At 42.0% G+C, this 24,175-nt stretch overlaps 1 protein-coding gene across 1 annotated transcript in view; it reads right to left on the minus strand.

Moving 5' to 3' along the window:
* Positions 1-24,175, minus strand: part of LOC137335296 (probable phospholipid-transporting ATPase IIA) — a 128,272-nt gene that overhangs the window by 93,169 nt on the left and 10,928 nt on the right. The window contains exons 2-5 of the mRNA XM_068000601.1: positions 21,275-21,413; positions 15,071-15,184; positions 8,019-8,127; positions 1,675-1,733 (exon numbers count right to left, since the gene is read on the minus strand). Coding sequence (XP_067856702.1) covers positions 1,675-1,733; positions 8,019-8,127; positions 15,071-15,184; positions 21,275-21,413 — 421 coding nt within the window. The remainder of the gene's footprint in view (positions 1-1,674; positions 1,734-8,018; positions 8,128-15,070; positions 15,185-21,274; positions 21,414-24,175) is intronic.

Genomic DNA, 24,175 nt, shown 5'->3' on the forward strand with positions numbered 1-24,175 from the left:
CACAGAACAGATCTTATTTAGAGCCAGTACCATTCGGAACAAGGTGGACAAGAGATCCACTGCAGTACAAGTAATTAAAACATGCAGAGTCACAAATCCAACAAACTGATTTTTACTTCTTGATAAGCAATCTAAAAGAAGCATTCTACATGAGCAGGATCTCTAAACAAGTCAGTTGCATATTAATCAGGATTGCATTTATTGGTGATAACCGATTTTCTCATTCTACACAAGTTACATAGAATTTTACAGCACAGAAACAGGCTATTCGGCCCAACAGGACTATGCCAGTATTTATGCTCCACACGAGCCTTCTCCCACCCCACCAACATATCCTTCTATTCCTTTCTCCCTCATGTACTTATCTAGCTTCCCCTAAAATGCATCTATGTTATTTGCCCCAACCACATTCCATGTGGTAGTGAGTTCCAAATTCTCACCACTCTCTGAGTAAAGAAGTTTCTCCTGAATTCTTTATTGGATTTATTAGTGACTACCTTATATTTATGGCTGCTAGTTTTGGAATCCCCACAAGTGGTAACATCCTCTCCACATCTACCCTATCGAACCCCTTCATAATTTTAAAGAGCTATATCAGGTCACCTCTCGGTCTTGTTTTTTCTAGAGATAATAGCCCCATCTTGTTCAGTCTTTCCTGATAGTTGTATCCTCATAGTTCTGGTATCATCCTTGTAAATCTTTTTTGCACTTTCTTCAGTGCTTCTATATCCTTTTTATAATATGGAGACTAAAACTGTGCACAGCACTCTAAGTGTGGTCTGACCAAGGTTCTATATAAGTTTAACATAACTTTGCTGCTTTTGAATTCTATTCCTCTGGAAATGAGCCCCAGTGCTTTTTCTGCACTTTTTATGACTTTGTTAACATGCATTGTTACTATTAATGATGTGAATCTGTACCCCTAGAACCCTTTGCGCCTCTGCCTCATTTAGATTCTTATTCTCCAAAGAGTATGTGGCCTCCTTATTCTTTTTGCCAAAATGCACCACCTCACACTTATCTATATTAAAATTCATTTTCTATTTACACGCCCAATTCTGCAAGTTCGTTAATGTATTCTTGTATTTTGTCGCTGTCTTCCTCAGTATTAACTAAACACCCCCCAATTCGATGTCATTCGCAAATTTTGATATTTTACTTCCGGTTCCCGAGTCCAAATCATTAATGTAAATAGTAAACCACAGTGGTCCCAGTTCCAAACCCTTGGAACAACACTTCCCACCTTCCATCAGTCTGAATAACTATCTCTAACCTCTGCTCTCTGTAGCCAGTTTCCTACTCATTCTGCAACTTGTCACCTGACTCCACATGCTCTGATCTTAATCGAGTCTACTATGTGGTACCTTACAAAGACCTTTTGAAAGTCTATGTATATTACATCCACTGCATTACACTTGTCTACTCTTTCTGTAACTTCTTCAAAGAATGCAATAAGGTTGGTCAAGCATGACCTTCCCTTTTGAAATCCGTACTGACTATTCTTTATTATATTTTCAGTTTCTAGATGTTTTTCGATTACATCTTTGGGTAAAGATTCCAATACCTTTCCAACCACAATTACATCCTTGAGTGAAGATTCCAATATCTTTCCCACCATGTTGTAACTCTACTTAAAAGAAATTACTATTTTTAAATCCAAATGAAAATACAAACCTTATCAACAATAATCAAATCCCCCACTTGAATGTTCGAGCTCTTGACAACCACAGTCCCTGGAGTGACAAAGGAAGAATACATTTTAGCACAACTTTATCAAAGCCACAGATAACAACTGATACCTCATTTATACTGGCAACTAAAAATGGGGTCCAACCCATCGGAGTTCATGCTAATTCACTCTTCACAAATCCACTTTACACGAATGGGGTGATTCAATGTCGATCCTCAAGAGGAACCGTGACCTAGCTCGGGGCCAGGGTTAGCACCCATTCTTCCATTCCAGGTAAGATCAGTTGATAGTACTTAGACAAAGGAAACTCCTATTCAGTACTAAGTGCCACACTAGGTGTTGCAGTTACTCATACTGAAATTATTGGAAATGCGCTTCAAGGCACAAGTGATTCCATTCAGTTAATCATAAGCTCATCAGGTAACAATGTTTAGTTAGGAGGGTAAATTCTCTCTATTTTCTCCCTACTATATTCCTGCTAATTTAGCCAAACCATTTCCAGACCTCTGCCAATGCTACTCTGAGTTGGCCAATAGGAGGTGTGCGAGAAGAACTCAGGGATAACATCCACTTTCTATGTGGGGAAGCACACAGTCTCTCCTCAATAGCAATCTGCATATATTGGAACCTTGCTGAGAACTATCCTTCCCAAGAACTCCAGATATGTAAAATCAGAAAATAAAAATAAAATAATAGTTAAAAATTATATTTACATAAAAACCAGGAAGGCCCCAGTTCAATCCCCGGCCTATGCCAAATTCGCAGATCTCAGCTGGCTAGCAGTAGGGGTACTAAGTTGGTCTCAGAGGCCAAGGATGGGAGGAAAAAAGGAGAGTCCAGAATTCCAGCTCCTGATTGCTGTCGAGCAACCTCTGCTGGAAGTGCCAGTGTGTGGACACTTGATGGGAATAGGTTGGGGTCCTGCTGTAATGTTCTGCATGGTCGAGAGCTTGCCAGCATTTGTTGTTAAGGCCTATGTATAAATAATGGCCACTTGGGAAAGCCAAAGTGGGGGGGGAGGGGGCAACCAGCTCCAATCAAACCATAATCCAGTGAGGGTTCAATACCTTCGAAAGACGAGTGGAGAGGAAAGAATTAAAAAGGAAAACAAATTTATCTACACACATTTTATAAAACAACTTTCTGCTGTATTAAACAAGGTTGATTTTGACCCTATTTTCAGTTCAAATAAAGTAAGAAGTCTCCTTCAATACAGTGAAAATATGGAAAAAGTTCTTATTGGCTCTTTTACTCACACACTCACAAGGATAACTTAAATGAAAGGGATGTGGTCATTTTAATGATACCATGATAATACGCCTATCAATGCAAGCATTTCTGGGTTTTCAACATTGACTTTTTCAGTACATTTTGATCTGAGGAAATTTTTGCAAGATGCTATGGAGCAGAATCTTAAGCCCAGCTGCAATAATAATCTGCAATGTATTATATTTATTGCCAGGCAGGCAGCCAGTTCAAGGAGGAAATTAGCAGAAATCACAAGGGTCACATTGGCTTTATTACTTAAAACACTTCATTTACATCTCTTGCAGGATGTACTTCACATCACAGCTTCAGATTAACAATAACCAGCCCAGCTCCCTGACAGTCCAGCAAACAGCAGCAGTTGCCAACTTTGCACTTGGTGCTGTTAAATAGGAGCCCATTATATCACCTACAATGTGATTCAGGACAAATGTTTGGACAAAGCAACAAATAGATCCAGGCAATAAGGTTCAAAAGAGCTTCTCTCTCCCCTTCCTCCAACTCCAACAAATTTACTTATTCAGTCTCTACTATTTCATAGTTGACCTACTAAAATTCAAAGTGACAAAAGTAGCTGACATTATTGTACTAATGCATTATGACAGAATAGCAAAATGCAAGATTCGACCACAGATTCTTCACCTCAGGTAACATCATCACATGAGATTCATGTTCACAGGGAAAGAGGAATTTTATGTATAAAAGGAAGAGTCCAGGAATATTTCTAGGTTCCTTTTGAAATCGTCCCTTTTCTACAGTAAACTGCACTATAAAATCCACACTACACTGAGCTTGGAGCACTCTGTACTTGGGTGTCAAAAATGTTCCAATTCCCAGCACTGATTTCCCTTACCTTGATTAGCATGTTTTTTTTGAAAGGATGGGCCAACTCCCCCAATGGTCTAGTGGGGGAAGGCAGTGCCTGGAGTAGTACTGAAATCATACAGAACAGTAACTCCCAGCTTCACCTGACAAAACTGTAAACATGGGGTCAGCTTCCATATGTACGCCCAGCTCTACCGCTCCGCCTCTTCACTGTCTCCGTGCAGTCAGACTGTTTGTTCGACATCCAAACTTGGATGAGTTATAATTTTCTCCAGCTAAACATTAGAAGACCAAGGCCATCATCTTCAGCACCCACCACAAACTTCATACCTTTGCCACCGACTCCATCCGCCTCCCACCTATTGCCGCAGGACGAACCAGACTGTTCACAAACTCAGCATCCTATTTGACACTTAGCTGAGCTTTCAATTCTACATCCTCTCAATCACAAAGACTGCCTTCACTCCTACCTCAGTTCATCAGCCGCTAAAACCCACACCCCTTTGTCACTTTCGGACTCGACTATTCCAATGCTTTCCTAGGCAGCCTCCCATCCTCCACCCTCCGTATACTTCAGTTCATTCAAAACTCTGCTGCTCATATCCAATCACACACCAACTTCAGCTCACCCATCACTCCCCATCCTCGCTGACCTAAATTGGCTCTGGTCTCCCAATACCTTAAATTTAACAATGTGCTCAAATCCCTCAATGGCCTCACCCCTCCCTGTCTCTAAGTTCCTCCAGCATACCCCTGCCCTAGACTCTCCATTCAACTAACTCCGGCCTCTTGTGCATTCCCCCCAACTTCCTTCGCCCCACTGTTGTTGGCTGTGCTTCCAGCTGCTCTGAAATTCCCTCCCTAAACCCTTCCATTAAGGCCCTCCTTAAAACCCACCTCTTTGACCAAGCTTTCAGTCTCACCTCCTAAAACTCATTCTTTGACTCAGTGTCCATTTTTTCCTTATGCCTTGGTGAAGCACCTTGGGACTTTTTTTTTTAAAACATTAAAAGGCACCACATGAATGCAAGTTGATGTTGTTGGTTTGAATCTCAGTTTAAGCCGAGTCTACTACTCTCAACCTGGGAAACAGTTGGGACAGTAAAATTAACCTTAGTGTCCTGCGTGGGGCGGGGGGAGGAGATAAGCCAGGGCTCTCGCTCCTGCAAGTTTGCCAGCACTCACTAATCTAAGCTCGCACATGAAGAATGGTCACCTGGGCAAGATACTGAAGGGCATTCAGCACGTGTGGAATTGTACGCCAGCAAACATAAGCAGCTTCAGGAGAGGAGGGGAGAAAGATGCCAAAAAAAATGAAATGGTCTAAAGATTATTTGTTCATTCTCAAGCACTATCTTCTTTGATGCCAAATGAAAATTATGGAGGACTGGTGAATGAGGCCCAAGTGTTAATTGTATCCATATGATTTATTTTAATTAGTGTTAATTGTATTCAGGTTGTGTGTATCAACTGGGAACGCTCATTTATAAGAGAGCTGATCTAGGGTGTGGTGTGGGTGTATATGTGGATCTGTGAATAAAGGCTTGGAAGCAACTGAAGACTAGGCTCAAGTATTCTATCCTTCACCACCGGGCTATCCAGATTATAACATCAAGCAATGAATTGTGGCAAATGCCTTCTTCTCAAATAAATGCTCAGTATGTATGTTTCAAACTTTCACTCCCCCCTCCACAGGTGAAGTATTTTTCTCCAAATTTCCAGCTTGCTCAAAGCACTGACTCCTGGTACACAGTTCCACCGCGTGCCCATTCTTCATGTGTCAGCCTAGACAGTGGGTGTCACAAGGCTATTTGGCGATGGAGGGTATCACAGCTATTTGATTATGGAGGGCATCACATCTGGGTACAATCCTGTCTTCACCCAATATCCATGCATGCACACTTCCCAGCAGGAGTCACTGGGCAGTACGACTAGAAGGAAATCTGGTGTATTTTTCTCCTCTCCAACAAAGGAGTGTCTAACCACCTCCCCTTGACATTCAACGGCATTACTATCATCAAATCCCCCACCATCAGCATCCTGGGGGTCACCACTGACCAGAGACTTAACTGGACCAGCCACATAAATACTGCGGCTACAGGAGCAGGTTAGAGGCTGGGTATTCTGCAGCAAGTGACTCACCTCCGGACTCCCCAAAGCCTTTCCACCATCTACAAGGCACAAGTCAAGAGTGTGATGGAATACCCTCCACTTGCCTGGATGAGTGCAACTCCAACAACACTCAAGAAGCTTGACACCATGCAGGACAAAACATCCCACTTGAATGGCATACCATTCACCGGCTTAAGCATTCACTCCCTCCATCACCAACGCACCGTGACTGCAGTATGTACCATCTACAAGATGCACTGCAGCAACTCGCCAAGGCTTCTTCAACAGCACCTCCCAAACCCACGACCTCTACCACCTAGGACAAGAGCAGCAGGTGCATGGGAACACCACCACCTGCATGTTCCCCTCCAAGTCACACACCATCCTGACTTGGAAATATATCGCCGTTCCTTCATCGTCACTGGGTCAAAATCCTGTAACTCCCTACCTAACAGCACCGTGGGAGCACCGTCACCACACGGACTGCAGCAGTTCAAGGCGGCGGCTCGCCACCACCTTCTCATGGGAATTAGCGATGGGCAATAAATACTGCCTTGCCAGCGACGCCCACATCCCATGAATAAAAAAAAACAAGGAGTGCGGAGGTTAAACATAGCGTTCCCACTGTCATCCAGCTGTGATCAGCTAACTCGGCACAGATGAGAATCAAACCTGGAACCTTTCTGGATTGCGTGGCTCAGTTCCACACTTGGCAGCGCATTTACAAACTGAGCAATCCAAAAAAGTCCTTGGGCATAATTTAAACTTTGGGCGATATCGAATTGGCCACCTGTTATTCACCTTTCCTGATTTTTGTTTCCATTGAATTCAATATCGCTCAAAGTTAAAATTACCCCCCTTACCATTGCAGATTTAAGTAATGGCCACTATAATTGACTAAGATCCAGGATGTTTTACTCACCACCCCCCAGCGCCATGCTAATCTAAATACTTAACCTAAGCAATGGGGATGTTCGGTATATGTGTTCAACCAGGCACCTCAAAATGTTTCTGAATAGATTAATAAATACAAACTATATTCTTAGAAGAAAATATGATGCGAGTACTTCATCACCCTCGTCATATGTCAGATTCAGAGAGCAATTTTTTTTATATAAACAATGATTTGGTGGGAAATTGACCTAATCTTACAGGGAATCAATTTCAAATCCATTTAAGGCGGCAGAAATAGAAATACACCTTAGAGGAACAGTGCAAATTAGTGAAGGCAGATTGTGTTCAGTTCTCTAACCCAACCTTGCACCCCATTTCAGATTGGATTAGTTCCACAACATTGAAATTTCATGCCACTGTTATGGCCATCAGTCAGGGTTAAACACAGCAGCCATCTCATAAAAAATGAGGTCAGCTCTGAGCCCTGTCAGCACTGTATATCTTTCAGTGTGTTTGGTCATTTGTTCATATGCTTAAATATCTCTGCAGGTCTTTTCAATCCACACACAGGACCCTTTCTACAGGTTACAGAAAAGAAGTGGGAAATCAATCAGAGCAACGACAGTCAATTTGATAAAATCAAGAACAGAAACTTGAGTCTCCAACTCCTACTGCGAGGATCACAACAAAATTACTAATACAGTAATTAATTTAATGAAGCTGTATCTATGATACTTGAAACAAAGTGTTTACTTACAGTGCATCAGTTCCATACTACTGACAATATTTCAAATGTTTTCATCTATAGTTAATTCAGTTTTAAAAATAATTGGTCCCTATACACTCCAGGCTTCTGTTATGCTCAGTGTTGATGGTCAAGGGCATATAAATCACATCACAATATTTTTTAGGGGGGTGGGGAAAGAAGATTCCACATTCACTTAAAAGTCTTCCATTAAGGAGATTTAAAGCAATAAACCTAAACTAAATCTGGTCTTTATAGCACAGTCTTTTTTGCCAAACCACTTTTGCTATGCAAATGACAGATGCATCATAAATCTCCAAGAGTGTTCCAAATGGGGGCTTTCTCAACAGCCTGCAGAACCCTAACCCTAATGCTCTTCCAGTACAGAGCCTTTGATTTTAAATGTTGTTCAATTTAGTTAAATCCTACTGTTTTAGCAGCTGGCAACAGGATACAAGAAGCAGGAGCAGGGCCCTAGGTGCTGACCTCTGGCTGTGAGTTTGCTGTAGATCTGAGAGTTCACTTCTTTGTCTCGGACATAACATCTGAGCTCCTCTACTGCCTCTCGGATGATCGTCACTGCCAAGACAAAACCCTGCAAGCCAAAAATAAAATGAAAGTCAATACTTTTAGAACTGACGAATAATTTCATAATTATGCTCTGCCCTCACTAAAACACAGCCTTCAGGAGTGGAGCATTTAACAAACTGAAATGAGGTACACACTATAGAGATTACCTCAGACCAACCTAAGATAGTCAACAGCAATGTCCAGCAGCCTTGCAGTAGCAGTAAGGGATGGACAGCTTTATTTTGAGGTCAAGTGTATCATTATTACAGTGCAAACTGAATACATCTATACCATACCTGACCCAAGCACTGATCTTCACTGTATTGAACCATTTCACATCTTTATTTCATGTACTTAAACTAGGTAAAGCCCTTATTGGATTATTTAGGTTTTCAGGTTGAAAAACTGTCTTGAAGCTCTTCTGATCACGAATGGGTAAAGGCACTGATTGATATAGCAATAAACTATCCAGACTAGAAGATCCCTGGTTTAATTCCTGACCTTTATTGATCTCAGCTGGAGCAGTAGTTAGTGTGCTATAATTGGCCTCAGCACCTCCGAGGCCTGGAAGTGAAGAAAAATTTCTGCCAGGTTTCCCATTCCTACTTACTATCCAATGGCCTCTGCACATATGTTGGGTGGGAACTGGACAGACTCAGCTGTGATGCTTTCCATAGTTGAATAACCTACCAATTCTCACCATCTAGGCTCACGCAAAGAAAGGTCATTTGAGTGAGGTATGAGAGGGTTGTTGGCTTCACTGAAACTGTAGCTCAGAAACAACCAATACCTTCTGGAGAGAAAGAGAGAGAAGTAATGAGAGAAAAAAGACAAAAAGCTCCCAAGAACGTTTAAAAATAAAGGGACATGAATTATCTGCCAACATCCTTGATTTTGCTGTGCCATTAATAGCACAATCCAGACACTGCTATTACAGTAACAATTTAGGCTGTTCTAAATGGTTATCAATGTTACATCACCTCCCCATCTAGCTCATTAAAGTTTCCACAGCCCCTTTGATGATATCATCACTGATAATCAAACATGTAAGCCTTGGTGCACAGCAGGTGGTGCTTTTACTCACTGGGCATTTGGGGAACCTTGAAACCAAGACCACCACAGGATCCTAATCCCTTACTTAATGTACCAAGAAACACATCTGGTAATGCACTTGCTGTGGTGCTGAGCCATACAGACCAGGAAAGTCCCAAGTTTGATCACTGGTCATTCCTGCGTTAGTTAATCTCAACTAGGGCATCAAGGCACTCAATACGTTCAATCAATAAAACAAGTAGAATGCTGAACAAGTCAGAGGTACAGTGCTCTGGTCAGGCCACACCTTGAGTACTGTGTCTAGTTTTGGTCACTGAGAGACAAGTGAGGTATACAATTCCTGGAAGCAGTGCAGAACGGAGTCATAAAACTGATCCCTAGCACCAAAGTGAGAAAAGGCCTTGAAAAGAGGTGACTGAGAGGTGACGGTATATAGAGGAATTAAGACAGTAAAAAGTACAGAAATTAAAGTAAATCCAGGACACAATTTCAAATAAAATGGTAACAGGAGGACAAGGGAACACAGATTCAAACCAGTGGAACTGATGTTAGGAATTCTTCTTCACACACAGAATGATCAACATCTGTAATGAACTTTCAGGTAGGATAGTGAGGGGAAATACCCTGGAAATCACTTCAGGCAATTGGGACTGCAAGATCTTTCTGGATTGCTGCACTAAGATCGGCCAAATGGCCTTCCTCATCTGTATCTCTGTGTGCTCCTGTGATAGACACACTACATTTGTCTTCAGTGTCCCTAAACTAGGGATGGGGTAACCAACCAGGAATCCTACTGTATAAAGCAAATGTGTGAGGACTGGATCAGGTTTGGCTGTGATGCTCTCCCTCCAGATGAGCTGTCCAAAAGTATTCATTTTTTTGAGCTTAAACACGAAGAATGACCACAAGGCTCCATCTGCCCCACACATGCCAGCACTTCCAGAAGAGATGGGGAGAAAGGTGAAGGGGAAATCACCCTCCCAAAAAAAAAATCCACTTTTCCTGGTGCAGATGGAGATCTGTGTGCTACACATGTACAGCACTGTGTGCACTTGTTTATATATGAATTGTGTTTCTGTGCCTGGTAGGAATTACAGGATGAAGGACTGAGGTCCACAGTGTGTGTGTGCTCAGTGCATTGCTCCTGAAATGGGCCTCTATTGGATTCCAATCCAGAATGGAACACACAATTTCAATCTCACCCTGAACTATTTGAACTCAATTCCAACCCTGACTGAGCACGTTCTGCCAATTCTCAGCTAGTAGATGGAGCCCAGAATCTCAGGGATGGAGACACTTAAGATACCAGTCTGCTCCATCTCACCAGAGCACATTCATCAGCCAGCCAGAGAATACCCACGTGACTATCACCAGCCTTGACTATCTGTCCTCTCAGCTGGAGAAGAACAGCAAGTGCCACTGTAAAAGGAGCAAAAACGGAGGAGATACAAATATAATTTGAAACAATAAGCAACATTTTATTAACAGGAATAGTTCACTGGCTTAGGGAGATTAATAGAGCTACACCAACAAGAAAATTATTAAGTTAACGCCACAGAATTTACACATTAGTGAGGTTGCCTGCCTCCAGCACAACTGTTCCACCCTTTCGTTAAAATTCTTGTTATAATGCAGGTGCAGCTAGACAATTTTTTTTTTACAAAAACATCTACATCCTCCAGAAGATTTTCTGTGACACTGCACCACCCCCTATCCCCCCCACCACTCCACCGCCCCGATCTCATAGTGAAAACCAAAATAAATGATTAGGGCCCATTTATTCCGCTTCTGGAGTTGGAGCATACGTTCAGCAGAGCAGAACTTCCACCCACCACAAAGATGCATGCCTGATTCCAGATGATTTTCTGGCCTCAGGGTTTTTAGCATGATTATGGCAGGTTCTCCGACTTCAGCAGGGGAGCTAGCCTGGAAAGGATATAGTGTTCTGGCGCCGGTGGAAAATGCACTTTAAAAATTTTGCCAAGCAAGCGCAAAAAGCGCTATAGGCTTTTGAACCATTGAAACTGCTCCTCTGCCGGCCGTAGCAATGCTGGACATTAGGAAGGTACAGGTTTTCCCAAGCATCTCCAGCGTTGGTATGGTGCAAGAGACAGAAAATATGTCTGATGATGTATTTCCATCATTTCATAATGCCCACGGTGGAATGCGTCCCCAACCCATTTCCGCCAAAACACTGGCAGAGAGTGGGCAGGAAATACCAGCAGCCTAGAAGTGACTGATAGATCATTGATTCTGTTTAAAATACCATCACTGCACTTCCTGAAACCTTCTTAAACTGCATAGCTGTTTGATGACAGTCTTCAAGCTGCAGATATACTCTGGTTGTACTTCAGCACTAATTAGTTTTTCTCATTATATATGAATTCTATTTTCTGAAGATTCAGGAGGTTTCTGGTTCCTTTCAATTTTTAAAAAAATAGTTCACAATATCCTGTAAGAAAATGCACCACCTTCCCCCACCACCAGCACTGGTGTGTCCTTAAGTGCACAACAGTGAGAACCCTCTGTTCCCAAGCAGTACAACTCAACTACTCACCACTTTTAGCAACTGAGGTACTGGGGGAGCTAAGTTTGTTATTTTAAACTGTCTTTCTTTTTGGGCGGGGGAGGGAAGAAGGGGAATTGTTAAAACATTGAACAGTTCTGACATTGTTCTATGTTTTTTAACTCTGCTCCTTCACACTGCTGGGATCCCAATTCTCCTGATGAAGTTAACAAAATGGGGAGGGGGGGGTGGGGGGGGAAGAGTGAGGAAGAAGGGAGAAAGAAGAAATGCAAATGGCTGACCATCTTCAAAGTACATGGGGGTAATTTTAACCCGCAAGAACGGGTGGGCAATAAAAAAATTGATTTTTGGAGCGGGTCCACATCCCGGCTCCAACGTGCCCACTTCCGGGTTGACCCAGGCACGTTTGGATGCGTGTGCGCGCAACAGACACCCAGAAATCCCGCCCCCACTTAAAGCCAGCAGGCCAATACTTAAAGGGGCAATGTACCTCAATGCGATTGTTGAGGTACTTCATTTTTTGTGTATTACAAAAGTAAAGCAACTTTAACCTTACCTGTTTGGGTTTCCCATCACTTCTAATTCATGTCAGGTGAAAGCAGGTGGGAAGGGCTGGATCCATAAGGTGGGTGCCTTTATTGCACTGTTTGTGGACCAGAAGGAGCAGGAGTGCTTCTTCCAGGCCCAACAAGCTCATCTTGCACGACATGACCCCATCTCAATAAGGCCATGAGAGATAGGAGCAGGAGTAGGCCATTCGGCCCCTTGAGCCTGCTCCGCCATTTAATGAGATCATGGCTGATCTGATTTTTACCTCAACTCCACTTTCCCGCCCTTTCTCCATATCCTTTGACTCCGTTGCTGATCAAAAATTTGTCTAACTCAGCCTTGAATGTATTCAATGACTCAACCTTCACAGCTTTTTGGGGTAAAAAATTCCAAAGATTCACGACCCTCTGGGAGAAGAAATTCCTCTTCATTTCCATCATAAACGGGCGACCCCTTATTCTGAGACTATTCCCCCTAGTTTTAGATTCCCCATGAGGGGTAATATCCTCTCAGCATCTAGATTGGTAAATGATATAAAGTAAACTTTTGACGGTGGGTCCTGTCACGCCAGGTGAGCTTGTTGGGCCTGGAAAAAGCACTCCTGCTCCTCCTGCCCCACAAGCGGTGCAATAAATGCACTCACCTCAGATGTCAACCCCAGTTTCCTTCTCTACTCCCCTGTAAGAGCTGACTCATGTTGGGTTACTCTTTCATGGTAGGCTGGCAACCAGTTAGTATCTCAGGCAAGTAGCCATTATTTACGTTTGAGCCTACAGTCAGTAGCAGCAGGATATTTAACTGTAGAGGCATCACAATCAACCTCCATGATCAGCAGACATCCATACACACATGGAAACTTTCCAATAGATGCAATCAGCAACCAGGCCACTGAATCCTTCCACTCCCTAAATTCAGAACATTAAGGCCTATTGTAGGGCTCCATTGCTGCTTCAGTGGAGATCAGCTAACTCAGCATGTACTTGCTCAGGTAGCATGTGTCAGTGGGACTCAGAACCACACAAAGCAGTGCCATCAGGGCAACTCCAAGAGCCTCAATCTTTCGATATCAACATGAGGAAAGCAAGACATCACATTATTCTGTTGAGTGGCCACAATAGATTTTAAATAAAGACTTTGTTTAAAAAAGACTCCAACAGGTTGAGCATCTGTTAGCACATGAAATTTGCCTCAGCACATTGCATGCTTCTGTTTGGATACAGTCTGTTCCAGGAGTAAAGCCTCATGATAATTCTACAACAAGACTTCAAGCTATTTAGAGAGAGAGAGAGAGAGTTAAACTAGCCAATCTAGTCACTTTCAGTCATATAAAATAAGGTATTCCTTCGAAAGTTGGCCCTATCTGCATCTGTTCAGCCTGATGTCTGTAATCATTTCAAAGGACTTAAGTAAAGCTAATGCAAGACTGGCATTATAAAAATTAAAGCACACAATCATATGCTGAATTTATTTAGCACAGTCATAGAAATTATAAAATGCAGTCTTTGATCTGTTGAAGTGCCAAGCATCGATTTAAAAAATCCACTCAAATCTAAATGCCATTTTGTTGCGCAGAGACAGCACTGGAACTCTGGCCAGGAAAACAGAGGAAATCTGTAGGATACACTAGCAGGCTTGCAATTTATTTCCATGGTTTCTTGTTAAACAAACGTTAAAAAAAAGTATGACAAAGAGAGTTCTAAAAATTTAGGACACTGAGAAGCAGCTCGACAGGAAACATAATGACTAACAACAAGGCTGGCCGGCTGATTATTGCACTAATTGTGCAGAGCCTCCTCTCCATAAAGTTAATGTCAACTGACGTGAAGTCTTTGGCAAACAAGCTAGCCCTACAAAACTCCAGAGTCCAACTGTTCTCGTAAACAGTGCACCCTTACAGTTTGATACATACACAGTAAATATTACAAGTGGATCAACCCTCGAGACCAAGGGCTCAAATTGTAGCTGCATTTAATAGAAATGCATTATATGTAGTTATGACAATGACACTCATTCAGTGTGTGAATTGCCAAATAATTTTGATAACATACACTGCATTTCCAATGTCTAATATAATAGCCCAGATTTTAACTCGGGGCGAGAGTTCAGCATGGTGGTGGCAAGGCGAGCGTCAGGGTCACTTCGATTCACTGAAGTGAGGTCTGGGGCCATTTTAACCCCTGGGCTTTATTACCATAGTCCATGTCCAACTCTCACCCTAACCCAGTTGGATGATGTGGAGGCCATGGAAATGGTCCCCGACATAAGGTTTGTGATTTGGAGGGGGTGGGGGGGCGGCGGTTCTGAGCCAACCGCAGTTCTGGGAAGGAGAAGGGAAGCCCAAGGCAGGGAGGCCCAAAGATTTCTTGTGGGGCCTGAAGAAATACTCCTGCTGATCCTGGCCAAACAAGGAAACCTATATAAAATTAAACATTTTTACTTGCCTAGGCTTCTTCTGGCCCTGGAGCCTTCTCATGCTAACTTCCTCGGGCACGATGGGTACTGTGAGTGAGTCATGTGGCTTGGGGTTAAAATAAAGTCACGGTCTGAGTGATGTCATCAGACCCCGACTTTTGCATCTCCATCAAGACCCCTCGCCAGCAAGGGCGTTCAAAAAGTGACCATTAAAATGGCGCAGGGCCCGGATGTGACGTGAATAACATGAGCAGCATATTGCCGCAATTTTAAACCCCCGCATGAACCATTCTTGGTCAGGCACAGTGGTTAAAATTGGGGCTTATGTGTCTACAGTATTCATGGAGGACAATATTCAGCCTCAAATAACTGCTGCTTGGACCTTCTGAACATTATAATGAAGTCAGATGATGAATCGAGGACTTACCAACGGAGCCCAATATGTGTACAGGGCGCCGAGTCGCAAATCTGGTACAAACTGGGAACATGCCAACAGCAGGAAGTACAGATTGAAGAAATACTTAAACTGGTTAAAGAGTACCTAAAGAAAAAAAAGAGAAAGAATGCATTAAATTCAAAGTGAAAGAACACAGCTTGAAATGTTGAAAAAAGGCAAGTTAATTTCAAAACAATGGACATTTACAAAATTATTTTAAGGTCATAGGTTTGATCAATTCTCTGCAACTCCCCACCACCCCTCGCAAAAAAAAAAATCCTTCAAACAATACACTTTGAGGAAGTATTAAAACCACAAAACACTGCACCCAGGAGGAAGTTAACAGGAATACTTGATCTGATGTTTGAAATCATGAGAGGAACGCTACAGCAGGCTAGAAATGTCCTCTGAATTGTAGGACGATGTTACAGCGGAGCATATGTTTGTAAAGGACACATATCAGGAACTGATGGTTTGCACATTGACACTAAGTAGGCACACATGGGATATGGAGGCAACACAAGTGGTTTATTGTACATAAGCCACTAGCCATGCCTTGTGTATTGTATTTATAAAACAAAATTTGATTTCGAACTTTTTCCTGGTTATTTGTAAAAATTTGATTTGCCAATTTTTACTTCAAATTAGATTAAAACAATTTAAAACACCCAAGATTATTTTTACTCCTCTCTTGCCTCATTGCTGGAGTATGGTTCCACAGGCATCAGTCACCTTCCAGTATCTCTCTCAAGGTATTAATTTTTTACACCTGAATAATGACACTGAATGTCAGCAGGCTATTCACCCTTGGGAGTTGACACTGAAGTTCCAGTAGGTCTTCAGACATGCACTTCCTGTAGGGACTGCGATCAGGAGAAGGATCCCGAGCTGATTTTCCGATCTGGAAAAACGTGTTTTGAGGATGTGGAATTCACTTCCATGGTTAGTGGTGCAGGCAGAAAGTATGTCAACATTCAAGATTAGATGAATGAAGGAAAGGGGTTGAAGGGAAATGAAAACAGGGTGGGTAAACAGGATTTGCTCACATTGAGGGTAAACACTGACACAGACTGGTGAGCCAAATGGCCTGTTTCCGTGTTGTAACTTAAGAACATAAGAACATAAGAAATAGGAGCAGGAGTAGGCCAATCGGCCCCTCGAGCCTGCTCCGCCATTCAATAAGATCATGGCTGATCTGGTCCTAACCTCAAATCTAAAATCATGTCCAATTTCCTGCCCGCTCCCCGTAACCCCTAATTCCCTTTACTTCTAGGAAACTGTCTATTTCTGTTTTAAATTTATTTAATGATGTAGCTTCCACAGCTTCCTGGGGCAGCAAATTCCACAGACCTACCACCCTCTGAGTGAAGAAGTTTCTCCTCATCTCAGTTTTGAAAGAGCAGCCCCTTACTCTAAGATTATGCCCCCTCGTTCTAGTTTCACCCATCCTTGGGAACATCCTTACCGCATCCACCCGATCAAGCCCCTTCACAATCTTATATGTTTCAATAAGATCACCTCTCATTCTTCTGAACCCCAATGAGTAGAGTCCCAATCTACTCAACCTCTCCTCATATGTCCGCCCCCTCATCCCCGGGATTAACCGAGTGAACCTTCTTTGTACTGCCTCGAGAGCAAGTATGTCTTTTCTTAAGTATGGACACCAAAACTGTATGCAGTATTCCAGGTGCGGTCTCACTAATACCTTATATAACTGCAGCAATACCTCCCTGTTTTTATATTCTATCCCCCTAGCAATAAACGCCAACATTCCGTTGGTCTTCTTGATCACCTGCTGCACCTGCATACTAACCTTTTGATTTTCTTGCACGAGGACCCCCAGATCCCTTTGTACTGCAGTACTTTCCAGTTTCTCGCCATTGAGATAATAACTTGCTCTCTGATTTTTCCTGCCAAAGTGCATAACCTCACATTTTCCAACATTGTATTGCATCTGCCAAATCTCCGCCCACTCACCCAGCCTGTCTATATCCCTTGTAGGTTTTTTATGTCCTCCTCACTCTACTTTCCCTCCCATCTTTGTATCATCTGCAAACTTTGATATATTACACTTGGTCCCCTCCTCCAAATCGTTAATATAGATTGTAAAGAGTTGAGGACCCAGCACCGACCCCTGCGGAACACCACTGGCTACAGGTTTCCAGTCCGAGAATGTGCCATTTATCCCAACTCTCTGCTTCCTGTTAGATAACCAATCCTCCACCCATGCCAGAATATTACCCCCAATCCAGTGATTCTTTATCTTGAGCAATAATCTTTTATGTGGCACCTTGTCGAATGCCTTCTGGAAGTCTAAATACACTACGTCCACTGGTTCCCCTTTATCCACTCTGTACGTTATATCCTCAAAGAACTCAAGCAAATTTGTCAGACATGACTTCCCCTTCGTAAAGCCATGCTGACTTTGTCCTCTTAAATTATGTTTATCCAAATGTTCCGCTACTGTCTCCTTAATAATAGACTCCAAAATTTTACCCACCACAGATGTTAGGCTAACTGGTCTATAATTTCCAGCCTTCTGCCTACTACCCTTTTTAAATAACGGTGTTACATTAGCAGTTTTCCAATCTGCCGGGACCTTTGCCGAGTCCAGAGAATTTTGGAAAATTATTGCCAAAGCATCCACAATCCCTACTGCCACTTCCCTCAAGACCCTGGGATGTAAGCCATCAGGATCAGGGGATTTAACCGCCTGGAGTCCCATTAATTTACTGAGTACCAATTCCTTAGTGATTTTAATCGTATTTAGCTCCTCCCCCCCTAGAGCCCCCCGTTTGTCCACTGTTGGGATATTCTTGGTGTCCTCTACCGTAAAGACTGAAACAAAATATTTGTTCAGCATTTTTGCCATCTCCATGTTTCCCACCATTAATTTCCCGGTCTCATCCTCTAAGGGACCTACGTTTGCCTTAGCCACCCTTTTTCTTTTTATATAACTGTAGAAACTCTTGCTATCTGTTTTTATATTTTTTGCTAATTTATTTTCATAATCTATCTTCCCTTTCTTAATCAATCCTTTCGTTACTTTTTGCTGTCTTTTGAAGACTTCCCAATCTTCTATCCTCCCACTAAGTTTGGCTACCTTATATGTCCTTGTTTTTAGTCGGATACTATCCTTAATTTCTTTACTTAGTCATTTCTTTTACACCCTTTTTTCCTCAGTGGAATATATATTTTTTGAAAGTTGTAGAATAACTCCTTAAATGAACACCACTGTTCATGTACCGTCTTACCCTTTAAACTATTTTCCCAGTCCACTTTAATCAATTCCGCTCTCACACCATCATAGTCTCCTTTATTCAAGCTCAGTACGCTTGTTTGAGAACCAACCTTCTCACCCTCTAATTGGATATGGAATGTAACCATGTTATGGTCACTCATTTCAAGGGGATCCTTAACTAGGACATTATTAATTAATCCTGGCTCATTACACAGGACCAGGTCCAAGGTTGCTTGCCCCTTGTAGGATCAGTTACATACTGCTCAAGAAATCCATCCCTAATACACTCAATAAACTCTTCCTCAAGGCTGCCCTGCCCAATTTGATTTGTCCAGTTAATATGATAGTTAAAATCCCCCATAATTCTATGTATTTCTGTGTAAAATGACTGGATAAGAACAGGGAGTCATTGCCCTCTGGAACAGACTACTTGAACATGCAATCGGTAAGGGTTCACTACAGTCCTTTAAAAGGCTTGACAAGTTCCCGAGAGGAAAAGGACATTTTCAGCTATAATTGGCGTTAGCTGGGTTGTGAGGAGTTGTGGGTGAGATACCATGGTCTCTTAGAGCCTTGCTTGATTGCCTGCTCAAAATTTTTCCTAAATTGGCCCGTTTTTTGTTCTCTATGAGGAGATTGTATGGCTGGAGGGGGTGGGGGTAGTGCTATTTATAGTTACACCATTGCGTAGATGGGGTGGGCTTGATGGCTTATTATCACCCTTGTTCTTGTATGTTCAGATGGCAGCAGCAATTTAAGTTTCTCTCTCTGGAAGCTATCAAAGAAACTGGTGAGCACAGTGGACCTTATTACCATAGCCATTTGGGATACTCCCTGCGAGCCAAATTTATATCCATTAAAGCAAGAGGGGATATCAAAATAAAAACAGATTGATATATGAATTGAACTAAAAATTAAATAAAGCAAAAAGTGCAAATGGAAGACAGGAAGACAGTAAACTGAAAAAGGCAAAAAGAACTAATTCAACAGTCAGGACAATTCTCATACAAACGAGCTTCAGCTATATTAAAAGGTCAGGGTAACTGTAGCAAAACAAAGGTGAAGGCCCCAACCATCCTCAAATTTCCAGTATTGTCCCTCTATCCCAAAATGGTCCAGTGTTGTGTTCTATTGCAACAAGCCATCGTTGAAAATGCAACTGAATCAAAAACAACATGTCTGCCCCAATATAGGCCAACATATGTTCTACTGCTGCACTCAAAACAACTTGCATTTATATAGCACCTTTAATGTAGAAAAATGTCCCAAAGGGCTTCACAAAGGCATAATCAGAAAAAACAATGTAAAGCATTTCAGATAATGCTCGGGAAGAAAGTGAGCACTATTACAGTGTCCAAAAGTTGGGTTTTAAGCCAATGTATTTTTAAATTACATGAAGTGGCCACTATTATACATTAGAAATTCTCCAGACAAGTATAGGAAGTGATCTGTGATACTGGTAAATATGTTAGGATATAAACATGTACTCATTAAGAATTTTTAATACATCACTAACAGCTCCTTCACTCTTTGCAAATTGATCTGCAGACACTTTACCACCAAACAAAAAGGAGCTACAAGAGGAACAACTGAAAATGAGCTCTTCCACTGAAATTATGAAACAAAAAACCACGAAGAGACCGTTACAAAAGGGAATGAATACATTTAGGAAACACCAATGACTGTTCATTACACACGTAAAAGGTTCTGAGCTTCTGTCTCAATAATCCACTCAAAAGGTGAATGGAACAAGAGAGCTGTGGAAAATTTCACAAGCCACAGAGTCTGCTGTCAAGTCTTTCCAACAGTCAGCGTTTGACCCTGGGGAACTTCCAGCTAAAATACTGACCTTTGGAAAGTCCAGCTGAAAACTCAGTCCGTTGAGTGCAAATGACTTTAGCACTTTGATGAAGAACTATGCTTTTAGTAGCCACCAAGGCAACAGCTGCTATGTAACAATGCAATCAGTTCACACACACGATTAAATACTAGATTAGACACTATCCACAAGTTTCTTTTGTCATTGAGAAACCTAGATGAAGAGCCAAGGCCCACAATGCAGAATGCCATCTAGTTTGAAAAGAGTAGAAAATAAGATGAGAACGCCAGTTGTAGAAGAGCCTACCTAAACAGTAACACAGAAAGATACCAAACAAAATGAAATCATATTCAGTTTATTTTGTGCAGCTTTAAACCGATCCAGAAAGTTTTTTTTGCACTTTTCTGCATGGAAAGAAAAGCTTCAATGTACTGGGCTTGAATATACTGTGCTTGAACATACTGTGCTACAAGCTGACAAGACGAAGAGGTGGTTTCCACTAGAACCTCGCAATCTTATCACTGCCTTTGGATGCGCTAGCACTTCTCAAAAGGTAAAGGAAGGTGAGGAAAGTGTACGAGTCATCTGAAGGTTCCTTTCATTCATCTGTTAATGACTAACTGAAGATAATGCACTGGTAAAATCCTGCAAGCAGGTCACCTGGCAGCCCTCTTGGCTGGGGAATGTAGTGGGACTTGAAGGAGATCCAAGGAAAGGTGAGGGAAATGTAACAACAGTAATTTTTACACCAAATTAGAAAAAAACATAAAATTGTTTTCCTTCTTAATAAAACTGAGGTCCCGGAAAGTCTGAGTAGGCCCATTTAGCCAAAGTAGATTTTGCAAGAGTTGAATTGCTTGATCTAATACAGATCAGCTTGAGAGCTGAATGGGCTACTCCTGTTCCTAGGTTCCTCTGATGCATACAAATTATTAGCAGCACTCAAAAAAGTACACGTATTTGCACACGCTCACAAACAGGCACACGTATACACACACAATCGAAAGAAGCACAAGGGTAAACAAATGGCACTCAACGAAAACAATACACATGCTTCTTTAGGTGGGCCATTCAAACAGTTTCAATGATTACAGTTCACAATTCATTTATTTAAAAGGATTTAGCAAGCACATACCCCAGGAAGAAAGGTGAAGAAGTTGTATTTCTGATTATTGATAACATTTCGTGGGTATTTCTGTTCTCGCTTCTCTGGATGTCCAAGCCACACTGTGCGAGGTTTGAAATCTCTTCCTCTACAGCAACAACCACAGCACCTTTAGAAAAAGGGATATACATTTAGATCATGCACAGGATAAAGAAAATACTGATAAGTGCAGAGGGCTTTTTTTTAGTGAAATTACTGCTTCCTGTCACATGATATTGGTCTCATTCACTTCCTGGTCAAATAATGCTGGGAGCTTGAGGGGATTAATGCAGGAGAAGCATAAAAAATGTTTGCCTCAAATTAGAATTCACATTATGTGTAATTTTCCACTGAATGAAACAGAGAGATCCCACGAATGTTCATGGGCAAATTCACTAGGCTTGATGATCAAAGTAGATCTTGCAGGAAATGAACTGGCTAAAGCAAGTTATTTTACCTACCTGGTTCGTTAAATCTTTCAGAAAAATCACTTAATTCTAAATTAACCAATTATGTACAAGAGCCTTTGTTGGGCGAGTCACTGCTTCCTGAATCACTCATTATAACCAGTGTATACGTGAGTGACAAAGTGTTATTTGAAGCAAAAAGTATCATTTAAGAGATACTAAGAAAACAATTTGTTCTTTTTACTGAGTTTGACAAATTGGAAGTTATCTGCAATATGAAAAAAATCTTACATCAATTTTGTAAACAAATATACAGAGCAAATAAAATGCTTAATAAATCTGCCCTCTCAGGGGAGCATAAAAGACCAGTATGCTTAATACGGGTCCAGGACAAGAAAAGCAGAGTTTATCAATGGCCCTTTCAACAGACCATATATAATTTGCATGACCATAGACTCTACCCTAACCTATTAATCTCCTGAGAGAAAAAAATAACCATTGGTAAAAATTTCAGAGAAAATTCTCCATATTCCAGTCAGCAGGACACACGAGCAACCATCCTTCTTGTGCTGGGGAGAAGTCCAAGGGAAAGAGGATAATTCACCATCAGCCATTGATGTGACCTAAACGGGCCGATTTATCACTGGGAGCTGGATTTTTCCTGCTCAGCTCCAGGTAATCACACAAGCTAGAAATTGCGGAGGCTCTGGCTGCAATCTTCCAATCCTCCTTAGATATGGGAGTGGTGCCAGAGGATAGGAGGATTACAAATGTTACACCCTTGTTCAAAAAAGGGAAGGGGGATACACCCGGCAATTACAGGCTAGTCAGCCTAAAGTCAGTGGTGGGGAGAGCAGTGGTAAACGGTTGTTTTTCAAAATGGAGGGAAGATTACAGTTGTGTTCCCCAGGGGTCAGTATTAGGACCACTGCTCTTTTTGATATATATTAATGACCTGCACTTGGGTATAATTTCAAAGTTTGCAGATAAATAGGGTATAATTTCAAAGTTCACAGATGACACGAAACTCGAAAATGTAGTAAACAACGTGAAGGATAGTAACAGACTTCAGGAGGATATAGACAGATTGGTGAAATGGGCAGACACATGGCAGATGAAATTTAATGCAGAAAAGTGTGTTGTTCTTCCTACCAAAATATATCACGAGAAGTGGCATTATAAACTAAATGTAACAATTTTAAAGGGAGTGCAGGAACAGAGAGACCTAGGGGTGTATGTACACAAATCTTTGAAGGTGGCAGAACAATTTGAGAAGGCTGTTAAAAAAGCATATGGGATCCTTGAATTTATTAATAGAAGCATAGAGTACAAAAGCAAGGCAGTTATGCTAAACCTTTATAAGCCTCAGCTGGAGTATTGTGTTCAATTCTGGGCACCACACTTTAGGAAGGATGTCAAGGTCTTAGAGAGGGTGCAGAAGAGATTTACTCGAATGGTGCCAGGGATGAGGGACTTCAATTATGTGCAGAGCCTGGAGAAGCAGAGAAGGCTAAGAGGAGATTTGATAGAAATGTTCAAAATCACGAATTGTTTTGATAGAATAAATAAGGAAAAATTGCTTCAGTGGCAGAAGGGTCGGTGACCAGAGGACACAGATTGACAGTCATTGGCAAAAGAACCAGAGGTGACGTAAGGAAACATTTTTAGTAATGCAGCGAGTTGTTATGATCTAGAATGCACTGCCTAAAAGATTCAATAGTAACTTTCAAAAGAGAATTGGATAAATACTTGAATGGAAAAAAATTTACAGGTCTATGGGGAAAGAGCAGGGGAGTAAAGTCCTGACCACAAAAAGCAGGACAAATCCAATCCGGCCAATTACCACCCCATCAGTCTACTCTCGATCATCAGCAAAGGTGATGATGGAAGGTGTCGTTGACAGTGCTATCAAGCGGCACTTACTCACCAATAACCTGCTCACCGATGCTCAGTTTGGGTTCCGCTAGGGCCACTCGGCTCTGGACCTCATTACAGCCTTGGTCCAAACATGGACAAAAGGGCTGAATTCCAGAGGTGAGAGTGACTGCCCTTGACATCAAGGCAGCATTTGACCAAGTGTGGCACCAAGGAGCCCTAGTAAAATTGAAGTCGATGGGAATCGGGGAAAACTCTCCAGTGGCTGGAATCATACCTAGCACAAAGGAAGATGGTAGTGGTTGTTGGCGGCCAATCATCTCAGCCCCAGAACATTGTTGCAGGAGTTCCTCAAGGCAGTATCCTAGGCCCAACCATCTTCAGCTGCTTCATCAATGACCTTCCCTCCATCATAAGGTCAGAAATGGGGATGTTCACTGATGATTGCACAGTGTTCAGTTCCATTCACAACCGCTCAGATAATGAAGCAGTTCGAGCCCACATGCAGCAAGACCTGGACAACATCCAGGCTTGGGCTGATAAGTGGCAAGTAACATTCGCGCCAGACAAGTGCCAGGCAATGACCATCTCCAATAAGAGAGAGTCTAAC

This window comes from Heptranchias perlo, chromosome 19 (genome assembly GCF_035084215.1).
Source record: "Heptranchias perlo isolate sHepPer1 chromosome 19, sHepPer1.hap1, whole genome shotgun sequence".
Lineage (NCBI taxonomy): Eukaryota > Metazoa > Chordata > Chondrichthyes > Hexanchiformes > Hexanchidae > Heptranchias > Heptranchias perlo.